Source organism: Crotalus tigris, unplaced genomic scaffold (assembly GCF_016545835.1).
Source record: "Crotalus tigris isolate CLP2741 ecotype Arizona unplaced genomic scaffold, ASM1654583v1 scf7180000017726.370058, whole genome shotgun sequence".
In the NCBI taxonomy this organism is placed as follows: Eukaryota; Metazoa; Chordata; class Lepidosauria; order Squamata; family Viperidae; genus Crotalus; species Crotalus tigris.
The window spans coordinates 291,080-310,299 of NW_024096594.1; the positions used below are offsets into that span (position 1 = coordinate 291,080).

Sequence of the window (19,220 nt, forward strand, 5' to 3'; positions counted from 1 at the left end):
CACATATATGCCTATTTGAGTTCTACTGAAATCAGTAATTCGTCTGTAAATCAAATCAATTTGTTATAGCCCAAAGGTCAGAAGTAAACATAAGCAAGTTTACAATTAGAATGACTTTTATTTAGACAAATCGTGAATGTAATCCCACTGATTTCAGTGACAATAAGCTAATGCCGATCCAATGCAGCGTGCTGAGCCGATTTTTAAAAACTCCGTAAAATTGGGGAATAAATGTTAACTGAACCAAGGCGAGTCTTGAAGAGACACGTGTGTGTGTGTGCGCGCGCGCGCACGCGCGCGCACGCGCGCCTACAACATCCTTACAATTTCAGGAGTCCACGGCTGCCTCTGTCTTTTGTCGGCCGTGACAACGTGTTTGTGACCGGAACCTTTGTGACGCTATGTGGACAGAATGCCGAGCCGAGAAGAATAGAGCGTTGCGCTGTACGGCCATAGGGGGAACGGATTTTCTTTGCTTCGAATTCGCAAGCAAAGATGTTGCCTTCCCTTCAGGAGTCCGTAGACGGAGATGAGAGAGAGCTGGAGAGCAGCGAGGAAGGAGGCGGCTTGCCTGAGGAACCGAAACCGGAGCGTAGCAGCAACAGTTACCACTGCTTGTACGGCTACCGAGGCTCCGGGTAAGAGAGCGGCGGCTGCTCCGCCGGGTCCCTGCAGGCTTTCTTCTGCTCTGTGTTTCCAGCCTGAACCATAAAAGGCTGCAGATCTCTCTTACCAATCCTTCATCGTGTTTTATGATAATCCAGCCTTTCCGAATCTGGAGGCCTTGGATGAATTCATTCCCGCAGTCCCACCCCGTTGGCTGAGAGCGATGGGGCTTGTTATTCAATTCATCTGGGGTTCACCGGATTAAATGTTTGGTAACAGTAAAAATGGTTGATCGAATAAATCCAACAATTACTTTAGTCCAGTTTCTACTTTCCATCTGTGATCATGTAGAAGGTTATGTCTGCTCATGAAATCTAGCCTCGATTTTTCCTCCCAGGGACATTGATTTTCCTTCAAAGGACTATTATGCATGTTTCCAACCAATACGGTCCTGAACTTTCTTTTGCCAATTGGGCCTACAGTATTTGCTTATGTCATGGATCCATCTTGTTCTGGGTCTCTTGTGGATGCTTTTTATCAAGTGGGATCCATTCTATGACTGCCTCAGTCCACCTGCCTTTAGTTCTTCTTGCTGTGTGGCCAGCCCATTTCCATTTCAATTCTTTTACTCCCTTGATGGCATCATATACTTTTGTTTGTTCTCTAATGATCCATGTGCAGATCTTTCTATCTTGTCTTGTGATGTTGGAAACATGCGGAAGAGGCCTTCATCCTGCAATGGATTGACAATGACTAAAATGATGATGATGATGATGCAAATGAGAGCCAGTTTGCTGTAATATAGTGGTTAAGGCTTCAGGCTAGAAACCAGGAGATCATTAGTTCTAATCCCATCTTAGATACAAAGCCAGATGGATGACCTTGGACCAGTCCCTATGTTAAGCTCTAGGAAGCAAGCAATGGCAAACCACTTCTGAAAAACCTTGCCAACAAAACTGCAGGAAGTTGTCCAGGCAGTCTTCAAAAATCAGACACAACAGAAAAAAAATTGCTACTAAAGGAGGTCTGTCAACAGATGAATTTATCTAATGAAACTCTTCTGGATTGTTCAGGGGCTGTTCAAAACAAGGTGCCATTTGCCCATTGTGAATCCAAAGTACTCCTAGAGTTGTCTATTCAATTCCCAGAAATCCCAATCTGCTCTTCCCATTCCAGGTTTTAATTCCCTCTCCCTTAGAACAATGATAGTAATAATTATAGGTGTTCAAGTTTTCTAAAACCACATGCATTTTGTCTTGACATTCATAACTAGTTTGACTTTTTCAGATTACACCAAGGAACAGGCAGTGATGTTGGGAGTCCAAGCAAATCGTCAGCTGAAACACCTTCAGATGACTTCAGGTAAATGAACTTGGCAGAATGATTTTGCGTGCTGTATCTTAGATTGTTATAATAGAGGGCTATGTGCATATGATTTGTTCCCATTAACTGTTTTTAATTGTTACCAAATGTAACTTGATGCATTATGAATGCACAAGTGAATTCTTTCTGGATCTGATTTAAGGCTGTGCTTTTGTTCTAATTTCTGAATAGGCTGAGGGCCAACTATCTGAGTATTTCCCTAGCTCATTGTAAACTGTTTGTTTAAGGTTAGCTGGAGTATCTTGACAAAGATTTCTTACTTTCCTAGGCCGATTTGTCAAGCATGTGGAATTGCACTCATATCCCATTCTTTCTATAATGAGATGGTAGAAGCAATAATGATGTGATAAACATCTCAGAAGGGACCACCCCAGTTATTAGGGAGGAGGAAGAGATGTACTTTCAGACTAGCAAGATTCTGATGATATCACCTTACAATAAAATTGTAGCCACTACAGGTAGTTCTCGACTTTCAGCCGTTCATTTAGTGACCGTTCAAAGTTACAATGGCACTGAAAAAAGTGACTTATGACCGTTTTTCACACTTATGACCTTTGCACCATCCCCTTAGTCACGTGATCAAAATTCAGACACTTGACAACTGACTCATATTTATGACGATTGCAGTGTCCCAGAGTCACATGATCACTTTTTGAGACCTTCTGACAAACAAAGTCAATGGAGAAGCCAGATTCACTCAACTACCGTATTACTAACGGTAATACAGTTACTAGCGATTCACTTAACTGTGGCAAGAAAAATCGTGAATGGGACAAAACTCACTTAACAAATGTCTCAGTAACATAAATTTGGGGTCCAATCGTGGTCGTAAGTCGAGGACTACCTGTACTTCTGGGTGTGCTTCTTACCTGGAATTCCTCAGAAGGCTGACATCTGTCTTGCAAGTCTCAAAGGGCTTCTCTCCCCATTGTCTTTACCATCCAAGAAACTAGAGAGGGAGCCTTTTGAGATGTTTGTCATGCCCATGTTGCTTCTGTGGGCTAAGCTGCCTCTTACCTGACTGTTGTCACTTCTGCAGCTCTTCCTCTTTCTGTCTTCTGACAGTTTCTTTATGAATCTAAGTCCAGCCCACCTTGAATTCTGTTGACTCTTATCTATCACCAATTTGTTTTGACTGTTAGTAGTTCAGATTCTTGTGGAGAAGAACATTGGCATACAATTCACCTATGTTCATTTGAACTGCCTGGATTCCTTATTTCCTGCGCTTGACAAATAAATATAAAAAGTATGAGAACTCATTAATATATATATTTTTATGTATTTCCCAGCCTGGAAGAAATTTATCAACATTCTAAGAACAGATAGTTAAAAAGAAGCGAACTAATTTTATTGCTACTATTACAAATGCAACTCCTGTTCCTAGTATGAGCAATGAATAAGGATATTATAGAAAGGAGGGGAGGAGACCAAATCAAGGAAAATTTAGTTGAGAAGTTTATGGTCCTCAGTTCTATGCTTTCATTCCTGTCAGTGATTCATGCACATTGAAACATATGGAGTTGTACCATAGTTCAAATGACTGAAGCGTGCAACTTTGTGGCTCTTGGTTTTATTACAAGTAGTGTTTTGATTGTTTATTTAAAGGGGACATGCCTGGAACTTCATACTCAACTGGAAGTTGTATCTTTTTCTTTGAAAGTTTGACAATTATTCTCAAGTACTAAGGACTGGTCTATAACTAAATAGATACAACGAAAGCTCTATCTTACCTAATCATGGTTTTTTGTTTTGTTTTTATTTCATTTATGAAGCCTTTCATTGGTGGACACTAATTTACCAGCTGAAGCTGAGATGGAATTGCGCAGTTTGGTTGCCAAGCATCTTAACAAAGGAGCTTTGTTTGAGGGGATGGGCAATGTTGTAACTGTCGAGTTGAGGTAAGGCTGTAGATATGGATTGGGACTTCCAGTGATATCAAGCAATTTTAATTAATTGTAGATTTCTTAATAAATTAGCGATACCATTTTTTTTTTACTAAATTGTGTGTAAACAAAATGGGAATGTCGTTTTAAGTTTTGTTTTACGAGTCAGAGATTAAACAGTGCTATTTCTGAATTGTCTCATCCTTGTCATGCCTTTGAAGTGTTGGCTGCAGAACAAAATAAAACAAGCTCTTCTCCCTCCCAGCTCAAAAAACTTTTCTGCCTTTTAGAGTGGCTTTCTGGTCCTGATCCTGTGGTATTTTTAATATCGGTCCAACTAAACTAAGTTATGGAAATTACAGGTAGTCCTAGACTTACTACCACAATTGAGGGCAAAATTTCTGTTGCTAAGTGAGATCGTTGTTAAGTGAGTTTTCCCCGTTTTTGTGGCCTTTCTTGCCATAATTGTTAAGTGAATCACTGCAGTTGTTAAGTTAGTAACACAATTGATAAGTGAATCTGTCTCCCCCATTGACTTTTGTCAGAAAGTCTCAAAAGGTGATCACATGACCCCAGGATACTGCAACTATCATAAATATGACTCAGTTGCCAAGCATCTGAATTTGATCACATGACTACGAGGGTGCTACAGCGGTCATAAGCATGATAAAACAGTCATAAGTCACTTTGTGCCATAACTTTGAATGCTCACTAAATGAACTGCTGTAAGTTAACTATTTGTATTCATATACATACTCATTATCTAAGCTCTTAATGACAGCTTTAATAACTGTAAAATTAAGGGTTTCAAGAGCGTAAGCTTACAAAAGACAATATGCATATACTCTGAATTCTGAACTATAAACTTCATCTCACTATTATTCAATGAATGTTCTCTTCATCAATGAAAATAGGTGGAATAAGCTTATACTGAACTCTGATAGTGAGCTAGGTGCCTGGCAATGTATTTAATGTTTACATTTAATAGGAGTGTGAATACATATACCACTGCAAGGGCTAGTCCTTTGGAGGGAGGGGGCTTGACTTTTGTGTATCATTAAATAAATATAGGATCTAGTGCAAAGGTCTTCAAACTTGGCCCTTTTATGACTTGTGGACTTCAACTCCCAGAATTCCTCAGCCAGTGTGCCTAGCTGAGGAATTCTGGGAGTTAAACTCCACAAGTCATAAAAGGGCCGAGTTTGAAGACCCCTGATCTAGTGAATCTAAGGGCTTGTAATCACCACACATGAAGCACCACAACTAGTTAAGGCAACTTCTGGTCCTCTAGAGGGTGCTGCACTAAAACTCTGAACATTTTGCCTCACTGGCTGTGCTGGCTGGTATTGAGCGGATTAATATTTTAGCAACACCCGATGGAAGGTGGCAGGTTTCCCAACCAGGAAGTACAAGAGCATTGGTTAATTGTTGCATCACACTGCCAGCCAGGCAGAGGGCTGTTGCATCAGAATTGTGTAGATGTTTCCTCATGTTGTAATACTTCAGGGTGGAAGGCTGGAGTGCTCAAAGCTACAACTTAATCTCCCAGTCAACCATAGGTCAGTGTTCAAATGGGCAAAATGAAAATATTTTCTGCAGTTTTTGCAGAAATTAGGATGGGCTAAAAATGGAAACAAGAGTAGGAGGTTTCCGGCAGGCAAACCCACTCTTATCAGAAAAACCAGTCGAAATTGCGGTTTCAAAGGAAGAGCCCTCCCTTCCTTCCCTTAAAAAAAAAAGTACTGAGTTGTTTTGTCACTAAAATGGATGCTGCAGTGTTAGAAATGGGATGCTGAAGTTTACAGATTGCCCACCCCTGCTGTACAGCTCTGTTTAAAAGGAACTCCCGATTTAATGGGGCTATTCCCAGGTTAATGAACTACTATATATGTGATTAGAGCCTAAATCAATTTTGAAGTATTGCCTATTGTGTGCTCTTTGCAGTTTTTTGGAAGGGCTGAACTTATTAAGAATAGCACAGCTAATACTGGTGCCTGATCATCCTTGAAAAGCTAAGGAGGGTCAGAAAGAGATAGGACTTGGATCCTGAACAACCAGGAACTGCTAAGCTAGAGATGAGTCTGGGAATTGGAAGGCAAGAGCAAATTACATTCATAGTATTGTCGAGAAAACAAGAAGAACTTATCCGGCAGAAATAGTCTTCAAGAGTATTTTTCCTTTTGCTTTCCTGAGAATATTTAACAACATTTAATTCATCTGATCAGTTTAATGACCCTTTCATCCCTTAAAAAGGCACATATTGAGTTTGGTTGGAAAACTTGTAAATAGAGGGAAGGGTCCCAGCAGAAATTATCAGCAGACTCTGCTACCCACCCTACATTTCTTCCTGGAATACTAGACCATGGAGCCATGAATTCCTCATCTCATCTCTCTCTGTTTTAATTAGTCTTCCATTCATACCATTCTTTGATCCGCTGAATTTTAAAAAGCAGGCTAGAAGGCAGGAATAATCTCTTCCAGGGACTAGATCTAGCCAGAGAAATGCTAAATGACAACCCCACCCAAATGCATTGAGAGTTAGCAATTTTTGGTTTCTAAAACACTCATTTTAGCTATGTTTTATTTTTATTTAATCCATTTCATGTTTATAGACTACAGGTAGTCCTTGACCTATGACCACAATCTAGCCCAAAATTTATGTTGCTTACTAAGGGAGGTAGTTATCAAATGAGTTTTGCTCCATTTTGCAACTTTTTTTGCCACAGTTCTTAAGCAAATCACTACAGTTGTTAAGTGAATGACATGGTCATTAAACGAATCCAGTTTCCCCCATTGACTTGGCTTGTCTGAAGCCAGCTGAGAAGCTTACAAATGATGATCATACGACCTCGGGATACTGCAACTGTTATAAACACTTGCCAGTTGCCAAGCAACCAAATTTTGATCACATGACCGTGGGGATGCTATGATGATCATGAGTGTGAAAAACGCTCATAAATTGCTTTTTCAGTGCCATTATAACTTCGAACAGTCACTAAACGAATGCTTGTAAGTTGAGGACCACCTGTACACAGGAATAGCAGGCGAGTGATTTGGCTTTCCATTCACCAGCACTGGTCTGAGGTAGAATCAAGAGGCTGACAGAAATATGAAGCAAAGTGTATTGACTGGAGTTAATGTAGATTCTTGCCTCTGGAGGTTGATTCTGACTGAATTAAAATAAGGGTTTTGTTTGTAATGAGACTGATGAACAGGTAAACCGGAGTGTGAAATACAGTGTTAAACTGATTTGGTGCAACCACCCCTGTGATTAATTCAGTATTCCAGAAACTCGAGTTGGTTGTTATTACTGCCTGTTCCAGCCAGAAAAATGTGCGGAAGGAGCTGATCCTGAATCGAGAGAGACTCCCTTGGAGTATGTTATCTGTTTTTTGGGAGGCTCAGAGAAGGGACTTGAACTATATCCTTTTACTCTTATTTCTGTCTGCGTTAAAATGGGAATGAAGTAGGAAAGTCCTTTTTTTAAAAAAAATTCCCATTGTTCTGATTGTTCTCTTAAATTAGGCCAGAGTTCATACACATTCCCAAATTATTTTTTTTAGACTTCTGAGAATATCGGTTATACTCTCCTTATCTTTTCGTAAGGGCCTAAAGCAGAGGTAGGCAACCTTGGTTCTTTTATGACTCATGGATTTCAACTCCCAGAATTCCTGAGCCAGCCATGCTGAGGGGAAAGGGAGAGGTTTCCAAGCTGAGCCATGCCGGGTGAGGAATTCTGGGAGTTGAAGTCCACGAGTCATATAAGAGCCACCTCCTCCACACACACACTTCATCCCACCCTCCTCATTGGATTTTAACATTTTATGTTTTAACTAAGAAGTACCTGTAAGCCGCCCAGAGTTACCCGATGGTAAGATGGGCAGCCAATAAATTTTATAAATAAATAAATAAATAAATAAAAATATCTGGATGTTTAAAATATCTTCAGCAGACGTGCAGCACATCAATTATAAAATGAGTTAAACGAAGATTAGGCAGAACTGAAGCATTATTTCCTTAAAAGTGATACATTCAGACTTGAGCTTGATGGATACATTCAAGATATGAAGACTTATTTAGATTCAAAGGTAAGTCTTGATGAATAAATTTGAATTTAATAAAGTTTGAATGACTTCTTCAGTTTTTCTCTTCCCCCCCCCCTCAGAAGATGGAAAACGTTGGTTGCTTTATGAGCAGTTTGTCAAACTGAGATGCTTGAACTTATTTTGAGTTCCCTGTAAAGATCCCTGATCAGAATTGTTTATCTAGGATAAGGAAGGCTAGCTGAAGAAGACAAGTTCATTTTCATGATCCTCAATCACTTAAGGAGGTATTAGAGGAATCTTGATTAAAGAAGCTTTACCTCACTTCCCAGCCATTGCTGTGCTCTAGGCCTGTTTTCTGTGCATCTGCGTGGTAGAGTAGGAAAGGGATCTGGCATTTCCAAGTTACTTAGAAAGAAACTAGATTCGGTTTCAAGTTCAAGACAGAAAATTGTTTGCTACCTTGTAGTTGGAAGAGAAACAGGCTAATCTGACTGTTGAGTCTCCTGCATCTCTTAGCGGTTTCCAGTATTATCTGTATGGTGTCCCTCTAGTGTTCATGTTGCTTGAGAATTGAAACATTGGCCTTCAAGAATTTTGTTTAGAGTTTATAGTTATTCTGTGGGGATCAAGCTCTTTATGAGCGTAATCATGTGGAGAATCTCAAGATTGTCGTACTTCTTACTATCTCTGTGAAAATATTGGACATCATTCAAGCTAAGGAGTGCTGTGTCACCCACATGCCACCAACAGCCGTGGTGATGCAGTGGTTAGAATGCAGTATTGCAGGCTGACTCTGCCGACTGCCAGCAGTTCGATCCTGACCGGCTCAAGGTTGATTCAGCCTTTCATCCTTCTGAGGTAAAATAAGGACCCAGATTGTTGGGGGCAATATGTTGACTCTGTAAATCGCTTAGAGCAGTGGTTCTCAACCTTTTTAATGCCGTTACCCCCCAACCGGTCGTAAGTCGAGGACTACTCAACTGGTGCAGCACCGTTTGCAGAATGGGACTTTTGGCGGGCTAAGCAGGGCAGAGACAGCCTGGACAATTCCTATCGGCTTTCGAAAGCCAATAGAATTAGACTCTATTCAAGAGAGTCTATTCTATTGGCTTTCAAAAACCAATAGAATAAAAGGGAATAGCACAGCTAAGGAAAAGGGGGAAAAAATGGCGGACTGCGTTGTTTGGCGACCCCTGTGAAATGGTCGTTCGACCCCAAATGGGGTCCCGGCCCACAGGTTGAGAACCACTGGCTTAGAGAGTGCTATAAAGCATTGTGAAGTAATATGTAAGTCTATTGCTATTGACACTTTGACACCCAACACACCGGGATCTCTCTTAGTTTTGAATGTGTCACTTCTGAATGCTGCTAATATAGTTCTGCTCTCTAAAGAGAAATCTTGAAAGAAATATCTACTCTAGTTTGCAGATTACTTATGGGCATATAGGGAAGTTCAAATGTTGTCTTTACAATAGCTTGGCATCCCTTACTGGGGATTTGCCTTTGCCTAGTAGAGTTGCCTGATCTTTGCACTGTGGGCTGGTGCTGGCACAAGGGATTGCTGGGGAATAACTTAGGCTTGAAAGCCTCAATAAAGACTCCTAACACTCATGGTGTGTGTGTGTGTGTGTGTGTGTGTGTGTGTCCTGAGCTTGTGTTAATGGAGTGTAGCTTATTGTGATTCACCACAAACACTTTTAGCATCTCTGGAAGTTTCAAGAATAATTTGTAAAATAGTACAGGAGGACTATAGCTACTAAAAGACTAGGGAGGAGGGACTCTACTGCTTGTATGAGCTTAATACAGCTGTTTGGATAGGCTATCACGTTGCTACTTCTCACTCACTTTCTTGATTCAAGGTAGCAAATTAGCCCCATGGGAAATTTTGTAGGCTCTGGAATAGGGAATGGCTGAAAAGTAATCAACACTTTCAAAAGAAGCTGTCCCGAGTTGTTTCACTGAACTCCCCTTTACAGTCACATATCCTGTAGATGATCAACTGTTATTTTAATTGGATGCAGCAAAACAACCTGGAGACCTGCATTCAACCGCTACTGAGAACTTGGTTTGAGGATTTGGTGTGCCCTATTCAGAGGGTGGTGAAGCTTTTCCAGGAGAAACTTGCCTTTGTGTTACACGCCGTGAGTACCATACAAAATTCACCCTTCTTGGATCTTTGTTGTGCTTTTGTTTGGGTTTCTTGTTCAACAGGCTGCCTTGTTTATCAGTTGCTTTAGCTGCAGCTTTTGTGATAGTCAAAATATATACAATAAGACTTCACTACTTCAAACAATCTTTAATTGCGCATTCATGTCACCTAGCGTGTGGGGGGAGACACACACTAGATGACGTGATGTGCTAGTTGCTGTCCTTAACATATTATTTCTTTACCTTCAGGAAAGCAACACAACATAGCAGTAGAACTATACTGCAAGGGGCTGTTTGTGGGAAGCGTTAATGGTTTAAACAATTTGGTCAGAAGTAAGGTTTTGATAGCTTGAATAACATAATAACAGCTTTGGCTTTAAGGAGCACTAGCTGTAAGTTGTACATATAATTCATTTTAAAATTGGGCCAGCAGTTTGAGAAACATGGATTTCCCTTAGTTACATGTTTATAAATATATACATTCAATTATGCTTAGAGAGGGCTCTTAGCTCAAAGAGTTTGAAAAACTCTCTGCAGATGAGAGAGAGAGAGAGAGAGAGAGAGAGAGAGAGAGAGAGAGAGAGAGAGAGAGAGAGAGAGAGAGAGAGTAAAATAGGTAGGATGCCAGAAATAACATCTTCTTTCAATAGAGTTTGACTGTTCTTGATATGTTGGCCTTTGAGTCAGTGTTGACTCTTGGTGATTGTCATCAGTTTTCTGATGAGATTTTGGAAGTGGTTTGCCATTGTCTCCTTCCTAGAGCCGAGAGAGAGTGTGACTGGCCCAAGGCTATCTTCATGCCTAAGGTGGGACTAGAACTCCTAACTACTATACCAAACTGGCTCTAGTTTATCAATATTTGAGGTCAAATTCCTGCTTGATCAGGAAGCCCTCTGGCCTTTGCTCATTTTAACGCAACTGAAGCCATTTGAAAATAAAATGGAGGCCAGGGAGAAGTTTACATACACAGATGGTCCTTGACTTACAATCATTCATTGAGTTCAAAGTTACAACCACACTGAAAAAAAGTGACTTATGACCAGTTTTCACACTTAACAATCGTAGCAGCGTCTCCACGATCACACAATCAAAATTCGAATGCTTGGCAACTGGCATGTATTCGTGACAGTTGCAGTGTCCCAGGGTCACTTTTTGCCACCTTCTGACAAGCCAAGTCAATGGGGAAGCCAGCTTCACTTAACAACCCTGTTAATACTTAACAACTGCAGTGATTTTTAACCACCGTGGCAAAAAAAGGTCGTAAAAACGGGGCAAAATTCACTTCACAATTGCTTTGCTGAGCAACAGAAATGTTGGGCTAAATTGTGGTTGTCAGTCAAGGACTAACCTGTACATTCTGAAGGGCCGGGAAGAGGAAGAAAGGACAAAAACGAACTGACAGATGTTCAACTGACACCTGTTGAAAATGAAATTGCTGGTTGATAACAGCATAGCCCTTTACATCTGCTGGGCAATAAGGCCAAGTGTTTCCTGAGACAGATAAAAGAGTAGAGAATTGCAGTCTAAGGCTAGGTCATTATACCAAGTGGTGATGCTGGGTCTGCTCTTTCCAGGCTCTAAGTTGCAGTCCTGTTGAAGTGAATGGATCTGAAGAAAAGACAGAGAAGGATATCAACAGGTAAGCAAAGGTCCCTCAAGGTGATATTTCTCGGGAGCACCCTTGCTCCTTTTGAGATAACTGCTTAATGGAACTTGACTCTTGACTTATACATCCTGGAAATCTGTTTACATTCTTTTCCAGGTTCCTTCGAGCAGCAAGTCTTCAAGATCTGGTCAGGGAAACTATGGTGACTTCCTCGTGCACAGCTGCAGCACCAGAGGAGCAGTGCAAATCTATGGTGATTGACTTGAATGGGCCACAGCTTTGCTTCCACAGTGCAGGTAAGCTTACGAAGGAGATGTTTTAGTAATAATAATAGTAATAGTAACAATTGCAAAAGGCAGCCTTACTAGGAACTGCTTCCATCCTCCGACGAGATCTGTAATACCATCAAACATCCACATCTGCCTATCCCAGGTCCTGGGTAAGGACTTGATAGGTAGACAAAAATGCCAAATCCAGTCTGAACATCTGGCTGACTGTGCGATGATCAATAATAATAATAAAGTTGGAAGGGACTTTGGAGGTCATCTAGTCCAAACCCCTGCTGAGGAAGGAAACCCTATACCATTTCAGAAAAATGGCCATCCAGTCTCTTCTTAAAAACTTCCAGTGTTGGAGCATTCAGAGCTTCTGGAGGCAGGTTGTTCCACTGATTAATTGTTCTAACTGTCAGGAAGTTTCTCCTTAGTTCTAGGTTGCTTCTCTCCTTGCTTAGTTTCCATCCGTTGCTTCTTGTCCTGCCTTCCGGCACTTTGGAGAATAGCTTGACTCCCTCTTCTTTGTGGCAGCCCCTGAGATATTGGAACACTGCTATCATGTCCCCCCTTGTCCTTCTCTTCATTAAACTAGACATACCCAATTCCAGCAACCGTTCCTTATATGTTTTAGCCTCCAGTCCACTCCACTTCTAGCACCTGAGTGGTGCTCAGTAACAAGAGCACAAGGAATGTGGAGAGGCTGGTGTTATTTTAGACCTCTCTACAAGGACAGTTGTTTAAGGCAGAGTCTTATTTGAGTCTAGCCTTACTGTACTTGCATTCATCTAATATACTCAAATATAGCAAATTGATTCCCAGATTTGGAAGGCTTATCACCATGGACCAATACAGAGATTTTGATTGGCTCATTATTTCATATAAATTGCTTTGTTATTTGCTTCATTTAAAGAAGCCCAGAGCAAATCCAAAAGGTGGCCCTTTGGGAAAACAGCACTTTTCTTTCTTTCCTTCTCTGTCTTGAAAGAAAGAAAGAATTCTGAAAGGTCGCTGTCAATTTTTTCTTGGTCTTTATGGCATGCTTCAGATTCATTATAACATTATGCAGCGACAGCCTAAAGCTGCAATTTGGGGTCCCTCCAGAGCAGTGGTTCTCAACCTGTGGGTCAGGACCCCATTTGGGGTCGAACGACCATTTCACGGGGGTCGCCAAACAACGCAGTCTGCCATTTTTCCCCCTTTTCCTTAGCTGTGCTACTCCCTTTTATTCTATTGGCTTTTGAAAGCCAATAGAATAGACTCTCTTGAATAGAGTCTAATTCTATTGGCTTTCAAAAGCCAATAGGAATTGTCCAGGCTGTCTCTGCCCTGCTGAGCCCGCCAAAAGTCCCATTCTGCAAACGGTGCTGCACCAGTTGAGTAGTCCTCGACTTACGACCGGTTGAGTAGTCCTCGACTTACGACCGGTTGGGGGTCGCGGCATTAAAAAGGTTGAGAACCACTGCTCCAGAGGCTTAAAACTTTCAAATCCAAAAAATGCCAGATAGCAATTCCTACAGGAATGGAAATCTGACACATGCTTTAAGTCATCCGTTTGAACAAGGCTGGCTTAGAAAATCGTATCTTCAGGATCTCTTCAAACTCACCGCTGGTCTACTAAAGCGTTGATGGCATTTTATGTTATGCCACAAAGCAATTAAGAAAAACTCTTGATCCAAGCTAGACGCTCATTGTTACTGAGTGTTTTGTGCACCCAAAGGCTTCTATAAAACTCAGAAACAGCTTCTCTATGCTGTTGGGCCTTAAATATATATTCTTTTGCTGTCATGTGTCATTCTTTACTTAATATATGTGGTATTTTCCCAAGTATAAGGGTTTTTTTTAAATTATGTGTCATCGAATTGTTTTCAGCTCCTGGCGACCACATAGATTTTCTCCATCCTTAACCTGGTATTGGCTCCCAATGGTAAACTCATCATCGCTGTAACCTGAGTCCATCCGCCTTATTTATTAGAGTTTTATCCCACCTTTATTCTTTTTATAAATAATTCAAGGCACCAAACGTACCTAATGATCCATCCTCCTCCTATCTTCCCCTCAACAACAACCCTGGGAGGTGGGTTGGACTGAGAGAGAGGGACTGGTCCAAAGTCACCCAGCTGGTTTTCATAGCTAAGGTGGAACTAGAACTCACAGTCTCCTCATTTCTAGCCCGGCGCTTGTATCACGAGACCACATTGGCTTTCAAACCTTGCTGCTGGTCCTCCTCTTCTCTTTACGTCTACCTTTCCCAACATTGGAACCTTTTCCAAAGAGTAGGGCAGTGGTGGCGAACCTATGGCACGCGTGCCAGGGGTGGCACTCAGAGCCCTCTCTCTGGGCACACAGGCCATGCCCTGGAGATGGCAACTGTCCCTCTTCAACCAGCCGCCCGCTAACTCGCCAAGGTCCCACATGGCAGGATACATCCCAGCATCCATGCGCTCGCTGGCCTTTGTGTGCAGAGGTCGATGGTGTCAGGCAGCAGCCGCCCCTTCCCCTGCCTCACCTTGCCCTGTGACAATGGCACCCTCGCCTCGCCTCACCCCACAGGACGAGCCTCCTGCCCACCGCCCCACCTGCCAGAGACCCCCTGGATCTCCCCCAACCCTGCCCGGCCCCCACAGGCGTCCCTCCCCACGAGCAACATTGAGGTGATCACGCCCACCTTGGCCACTCCCACCCAATCTGCCATGACCACCACAGCCATGCCCACCTAGTGGGCCACGCCCACCTGGCACCCGGCGATAAATAAGTAGGTTTTGGGTTGCAGTTTGGGCACTCGGTCTCTTAAAGGTCCGCCATCACTGGAGTAGGGTCTTTCCATAGTTAGTCTAGATAAGAGCACTCATTTAAATTTTGACCCTTATTTATCTGCAATTGTGAGATTGATGGCCAAAGAGTAGCATCCTGTGCATTCTTGAAGCCTCAGGAAACCATAATATTCTCTTCCTTTGTAAGTGGATAAGGAATATCTGTGTCTTGTAGAAAACCCTTTTCAGGTAACTTGGAAGACATCTGTAAATTTACTGCATTAACTGAAATAATAAGATTTTTCTTTTTTTCCAACAAATGTCTCAGGAACGAATAGGTTCTGTGAGGATTGGACACAAGCATTTCTGAACGTTTCCGAAGGGGGCAATCCCTTCCTTTTTCGACAAATACTGGAAAACTTTAAATTGAAGGTAACTATCTGTGCTGGGCAAGAACAATGGGAATTGTAGTCCAAATGCATTGGCTGGGGCACTGGCTTAGGGATGGCTGCTATTTGTGATCTTTAGAAATGGCAGTAGATGAAACCTTTCACGTACCGTAACTTCTTTTGAGTCTCGTGTGTTTCCCAACCCACAAATCATAATCTTATTTAAATCAATCTCCAGTAGAAACCAGCGGCAAAGTTTCTGTTGTTTTAATACCACCGGATTGCTTCTTTACCAGACAACCACTGGCTTGGATCTTCATGCTGAGACACAACAATTGTGGCTCAGGTATATTTGTTCTAAAGCAGTGCGATCTGAGTCCTGTGTTATAAAGGGTGGCTTTTGCCTGTGTGATTTGATGCTGCCACAACAACAGCCATGCAGTGTAGGAACACATAATATTGATCATTTATTTATTTAGCACAGTGTTTCTCAACCTTGATAATTTTAAGGCATGTGGACTTCAACTCCCAGAATTCCACAGCCAGCATTGCTGGCTGTGGAATTCTGGGAGTTGAAGTCCACATGCCTTAAAATTGTCAAGGTTGAGAAACACTGATTTAGCATAAGGCATACGGGTAGTCCTCGACTTACAACCGTTCATTCAGTGACCGTTCGGAATTACAGTGGCACTTAAGAACATGACTTGTGCCCATTTTTGCAGCATCCCCGTGTCGATGTGATCCAAATTCAGATGCTTGGCAGTTGGCTCCTGTGATGGTTGCAGTGTCCTTGGGGGTCCTGTGACCATCCCCTTTTGCGACCTCCTGCCATACGAAATCAATGGGGAAACCCAGATTCACTTAACGACCGTGTTCCTAACTTAACAACTACAGTGATTCACTTAGCAACATTGGGAAGACAGGTTGAAAAAAATGGGGCAAAATTCACTTTAACTGCCTCGCTTAACAACAGAAATTTGGAGCTCAGTTGCCGTTGTAAGTCGAGGATCACCTGTAGAGCACATGGGCAGCAGTAATAAAATTGTATAGAAGGAGCACATAATACTATGGCACACGTATGATGGGAATGTGTTGTCAGTTTTGTAAGGCTTGAGGAATTCAAAAACATTAAGTTATAGATTACATTTTAAATATGTCGAGTAAGTGTTTTATATATTTATATCTAGGCCAAGGGTAGGCAACCCAAAACACTCAAAGAGCCACTTAGACCCGTTTCCCACCAAAAACAAAACACCGGGAGCCGCAAAACCTTTTTGATATCTAAAATGAAGATAACACTGCATATATCCTTTTTTACCTTTATTATAGGTGTGTGTGTGTGTGTATACATACACACACAGGTAAAGGATATATGCAGTGTTATCTTCATTTTAGATGTCAAAAGGGTCTCTGTGTGTGTCTCCCTCCCTCCCTCTCTCTTTATCTGCCCTTGGTCTGCCAGTCCTCTTCCCCCCCTCTCTTTCTCTCCCTCCCCCCCTCTCTCCCTCTCTCCTATCAGTTGCTCACCTGGCAAGCCGGCTTCAAGCTGTTCTCCAACAAGCTCAGAGGTAGGCAACCTCGGCTCTTTTATGACTCATGGACTTCAACTCCCAGAATTCCTGAGTCAGCATAGCTGGGCTAGCTAGCTCTTTCCTGCCCTTCCTGCTTCCTGCAGAGACACAGCAAAGGGAGGAGTTCTGCCTTGTAAGCTTTTCAGCTCCTCGGAAAACACTGTGAGTGCACTCTCTTTTACACACACAGAGAGAGAGAGAGGGAGAGGGAGAGGGAGAGGGAGGAAAGCGCAAGTGGCAGAGGGGGCTGGGAGCCACAGGGGAAGGCTCAAATAACCGTATGCGGCTCCGGAGTCGCAGGTTGCCGACCTGTGATCTAGGCCATTTATCCAATTAAACGTTTGTTCATTGGAGGATGTCTGCTTTTCCTCCTGTATAAGTTGGTTTAGTTTAAAGATGAGAAGTCCTTCCTACTAAATTTCTCATTTACTGCTCCCGATTCCTGTATATAAACACGCAGCGTGCAGGAGGTGCAGGAGTTTATATTAGTGTCCAGAGAAGCACCGTATGTGTACAGTATTGGCAGTGGACAGCAGCAGCCTGCCCTGATTGCCCTGCAGGGGGAAGTCATCCACCCTTCTTGCCCAGTAGATTGTGTGCAACTGCCTTTATCCGAGTGACACTGTCAAGGAAGAAAGTGTGTGGACCAGGGTTTCTGTGTAGGCTTTCTCAGCTGGATCAGGACACCTGTTGTGCATGTTGGCTGCTCTCTTTCCAGGCCATACAGGACATCAACAACCTGAAGCGGTTCATCCGGCAGGCAGAAATGAGCCATTACGCTTTGTTCAAGTGCTACCTGTTTCTGAAGAACTGCGGCAGCGGAGATGTGCTCTTGAAGATTGTCAAAGTAGAATATGCAGAAATGCAGGAAGCCAGGAATGTCATCAGCGTGCTGGAAGAATTCATGAGAGACCAGCTTGGAGCTTAAATCCTCGTGAACTGAGGGTGGCTTGTACAGTACCAAATCGGCGTGCCTCCATGTAGGATCACAGTGCTTGAGCATGTAGGCCATTGTTGTGTTAAATCATGTGTTACTTACCATGGAGAGCTGCACTCGGCCCCAGCTCCTCACAGACATGTGGTCCAACAAGAAAACCTCTCCCATAGCATCTTCTGTGAGGTTGAGTTAAATTGGTATTTGTTGGCATGGGAACGAGCTGAATATTCAAGTGTTCACTCTCCTCCCTGCTTTCTCTTTTCTGTCTGGCTTGCAAAACCACCGTCCCTTGGTATCCAAAGTGGTTTTAGGCTTTCCTTATAAACCACAGTCAAAAGCAGGATCAATCCATAGTTTGCAATCCCTACATGTTAGGCCGCAACTTTCAGTAAGAGCCAGCTGCTATAGACGAAGAACAATGGGGTTGATCTAGACTTCAGCACAGTGTGGATCCAGGCTATACTTCCTGGAGATAAAATAAGGGTTAAGTGGTTTTGTCACCACTAGTCACTTGGGTGGAAGGAGGTGTCAGTGTAGCTGTCCAAATGGGTTTTGAGTGGATACATGTACAGATCTTGGCTAGCTAAAAGCAGCATAGTTGCACGTCTGGATCAAGCATATGGATTTGCTCCCATTCTCTCTTGCTGTCATAGACACATATACACACACAAACATACAAATCTCATCCCAGCAAGAAGCTATTTACCTTAAAGCAGGGCAGTTGAGCCTGGAGCGCCAAATAAATTTACACATTGGTCAAATGAATTATTATTAATTATTTATATTTGTACTTGTAAAACCTGACCCCATTTTTACAAGTTGTAGATAATGGGGTTTTGGTGAGGTATGCTTATATCAACCACTCACTGGGTGGGGGAGGGGGGGAAGAAAGCTGAGCAGTACATCCGAAATAAAATCTATGCACAAAATTGTTCGTGGAAAACTATACTTAACGTACACAATAGAAAAATATTTTGACATTTCTTACATCATGCTGCTTTGCACGTCCACTCTTTGCTTGAATAGCCCTTGATGGGAAAAGCCTGCTCTATTCAGCATATTTTTAAGGCAGAATCACTTCGTTTGGTGCTATAACAATAAGCCATGGAGGAAGATATTAACTATGTAGGAATATAAAAGTTCGTACTTTCTTGCATTTGCTAATTCAGTGTACATTGTGAGGCAGTGGAATCGACACGGTGACTAATAATGAGTATTAAATTTGGCGAACATTGATGTATTTTTGCTGCATAAATTCAATCTGTAAAATTCTGTGAGCTCCGATTTGCATTCTGTTTGGAGATCTTGGAGAGGCTCAGAAAGCTTTCTTTAATGCGGAACTGTTGAGTAATTAGGGTATTAAATGCGTTCACCTTCAAGCAAGGTTGGCTTTGTTCCCGTTTCTGTTCATTGCTACACTGAAAGATTGAATGCATCTCTTGTACCGCTTGTTCTGAACACAGGAAAGGTGGTTCCTAGTAAGCTGGGGTAGTGTTGGACTTGAATTTTGGGGTCGAAGTGCTGAGGGTGGAGGGGCGATGTTGGGTGACAAGCCCAATTCTGATTCGGCCCAATTCAGTAGCATGAGGAAGAGAGTTCCCAAAGTCTTAAAAGGATTTTGAATAC

At 42.3% G+C, this 19,220-nt stretch overlaps 1 protein-coding gene across 1 annotated transcript; it reads left to right on the forward strand.

Annotated features, from left to right (window-relative positions):
• The first annotated feature begins 337 nt into the window (after positions 1 to 337).
• CUNH17orf75 (chromosome unknown C17orf75 homolog) lies at positions 338 to 18,977 on the forward strand. Its single transcript, XM_039339035.1, has 10 exons — positions 338 to 638; positions 1,894 to 1,968; positions 3,762 to 3,887; positions 7,153 to 7,293; positions 7,903 to 7,960; positions 9,940 to 10,059; positions 11,641 to 11,705; positions 11,829 to 11,968; positions 15,026 to 15,129; positions 17,376 to 18,977. The coding sequence occupies exons 1-10, from the start codon at positions 496 to 498 to the stop codon at positions 17,583 to 17,585; spliced, it is 1,182 nt and encodes a 393-aa protein (XP_039194969.1). The 5' UTR covers positions 338 to 495; the 3' UTR covers positions 17,586 to 18,977.
• The last annotated feature ends 243 nt before the right edge of the window (positions 18,978 to 19,220 follow it).

What these genes read in the sequence shown, in the direction of transcription:
- CUNH17orf75 (XM_039339035.1), top strand. Translation starts at nt 496, where the DNA reads ATGTTGCCTTCCCTTCAGGAGTCCGTAGACGGAGATGAGAGAGAGCTG. An exon ending in TCAGAGAAGGGACTTGAACT is followed by an intron (nt 7,294 to 7,902) that starts ATATCCTTTTAC and finishes TAAAAGTGATAC; the next exon opens with ATTCAGACTTGAGCTTGATG. An exon ending in AGACTTATTTAGATTCAAAG is followed by an intron (nt 7,961 to 9,939) that starts GTAAGTCTTGAT and finishes AATTGGATGCAG; the next exon opens with CAAAACAACCTGGAGACCTG.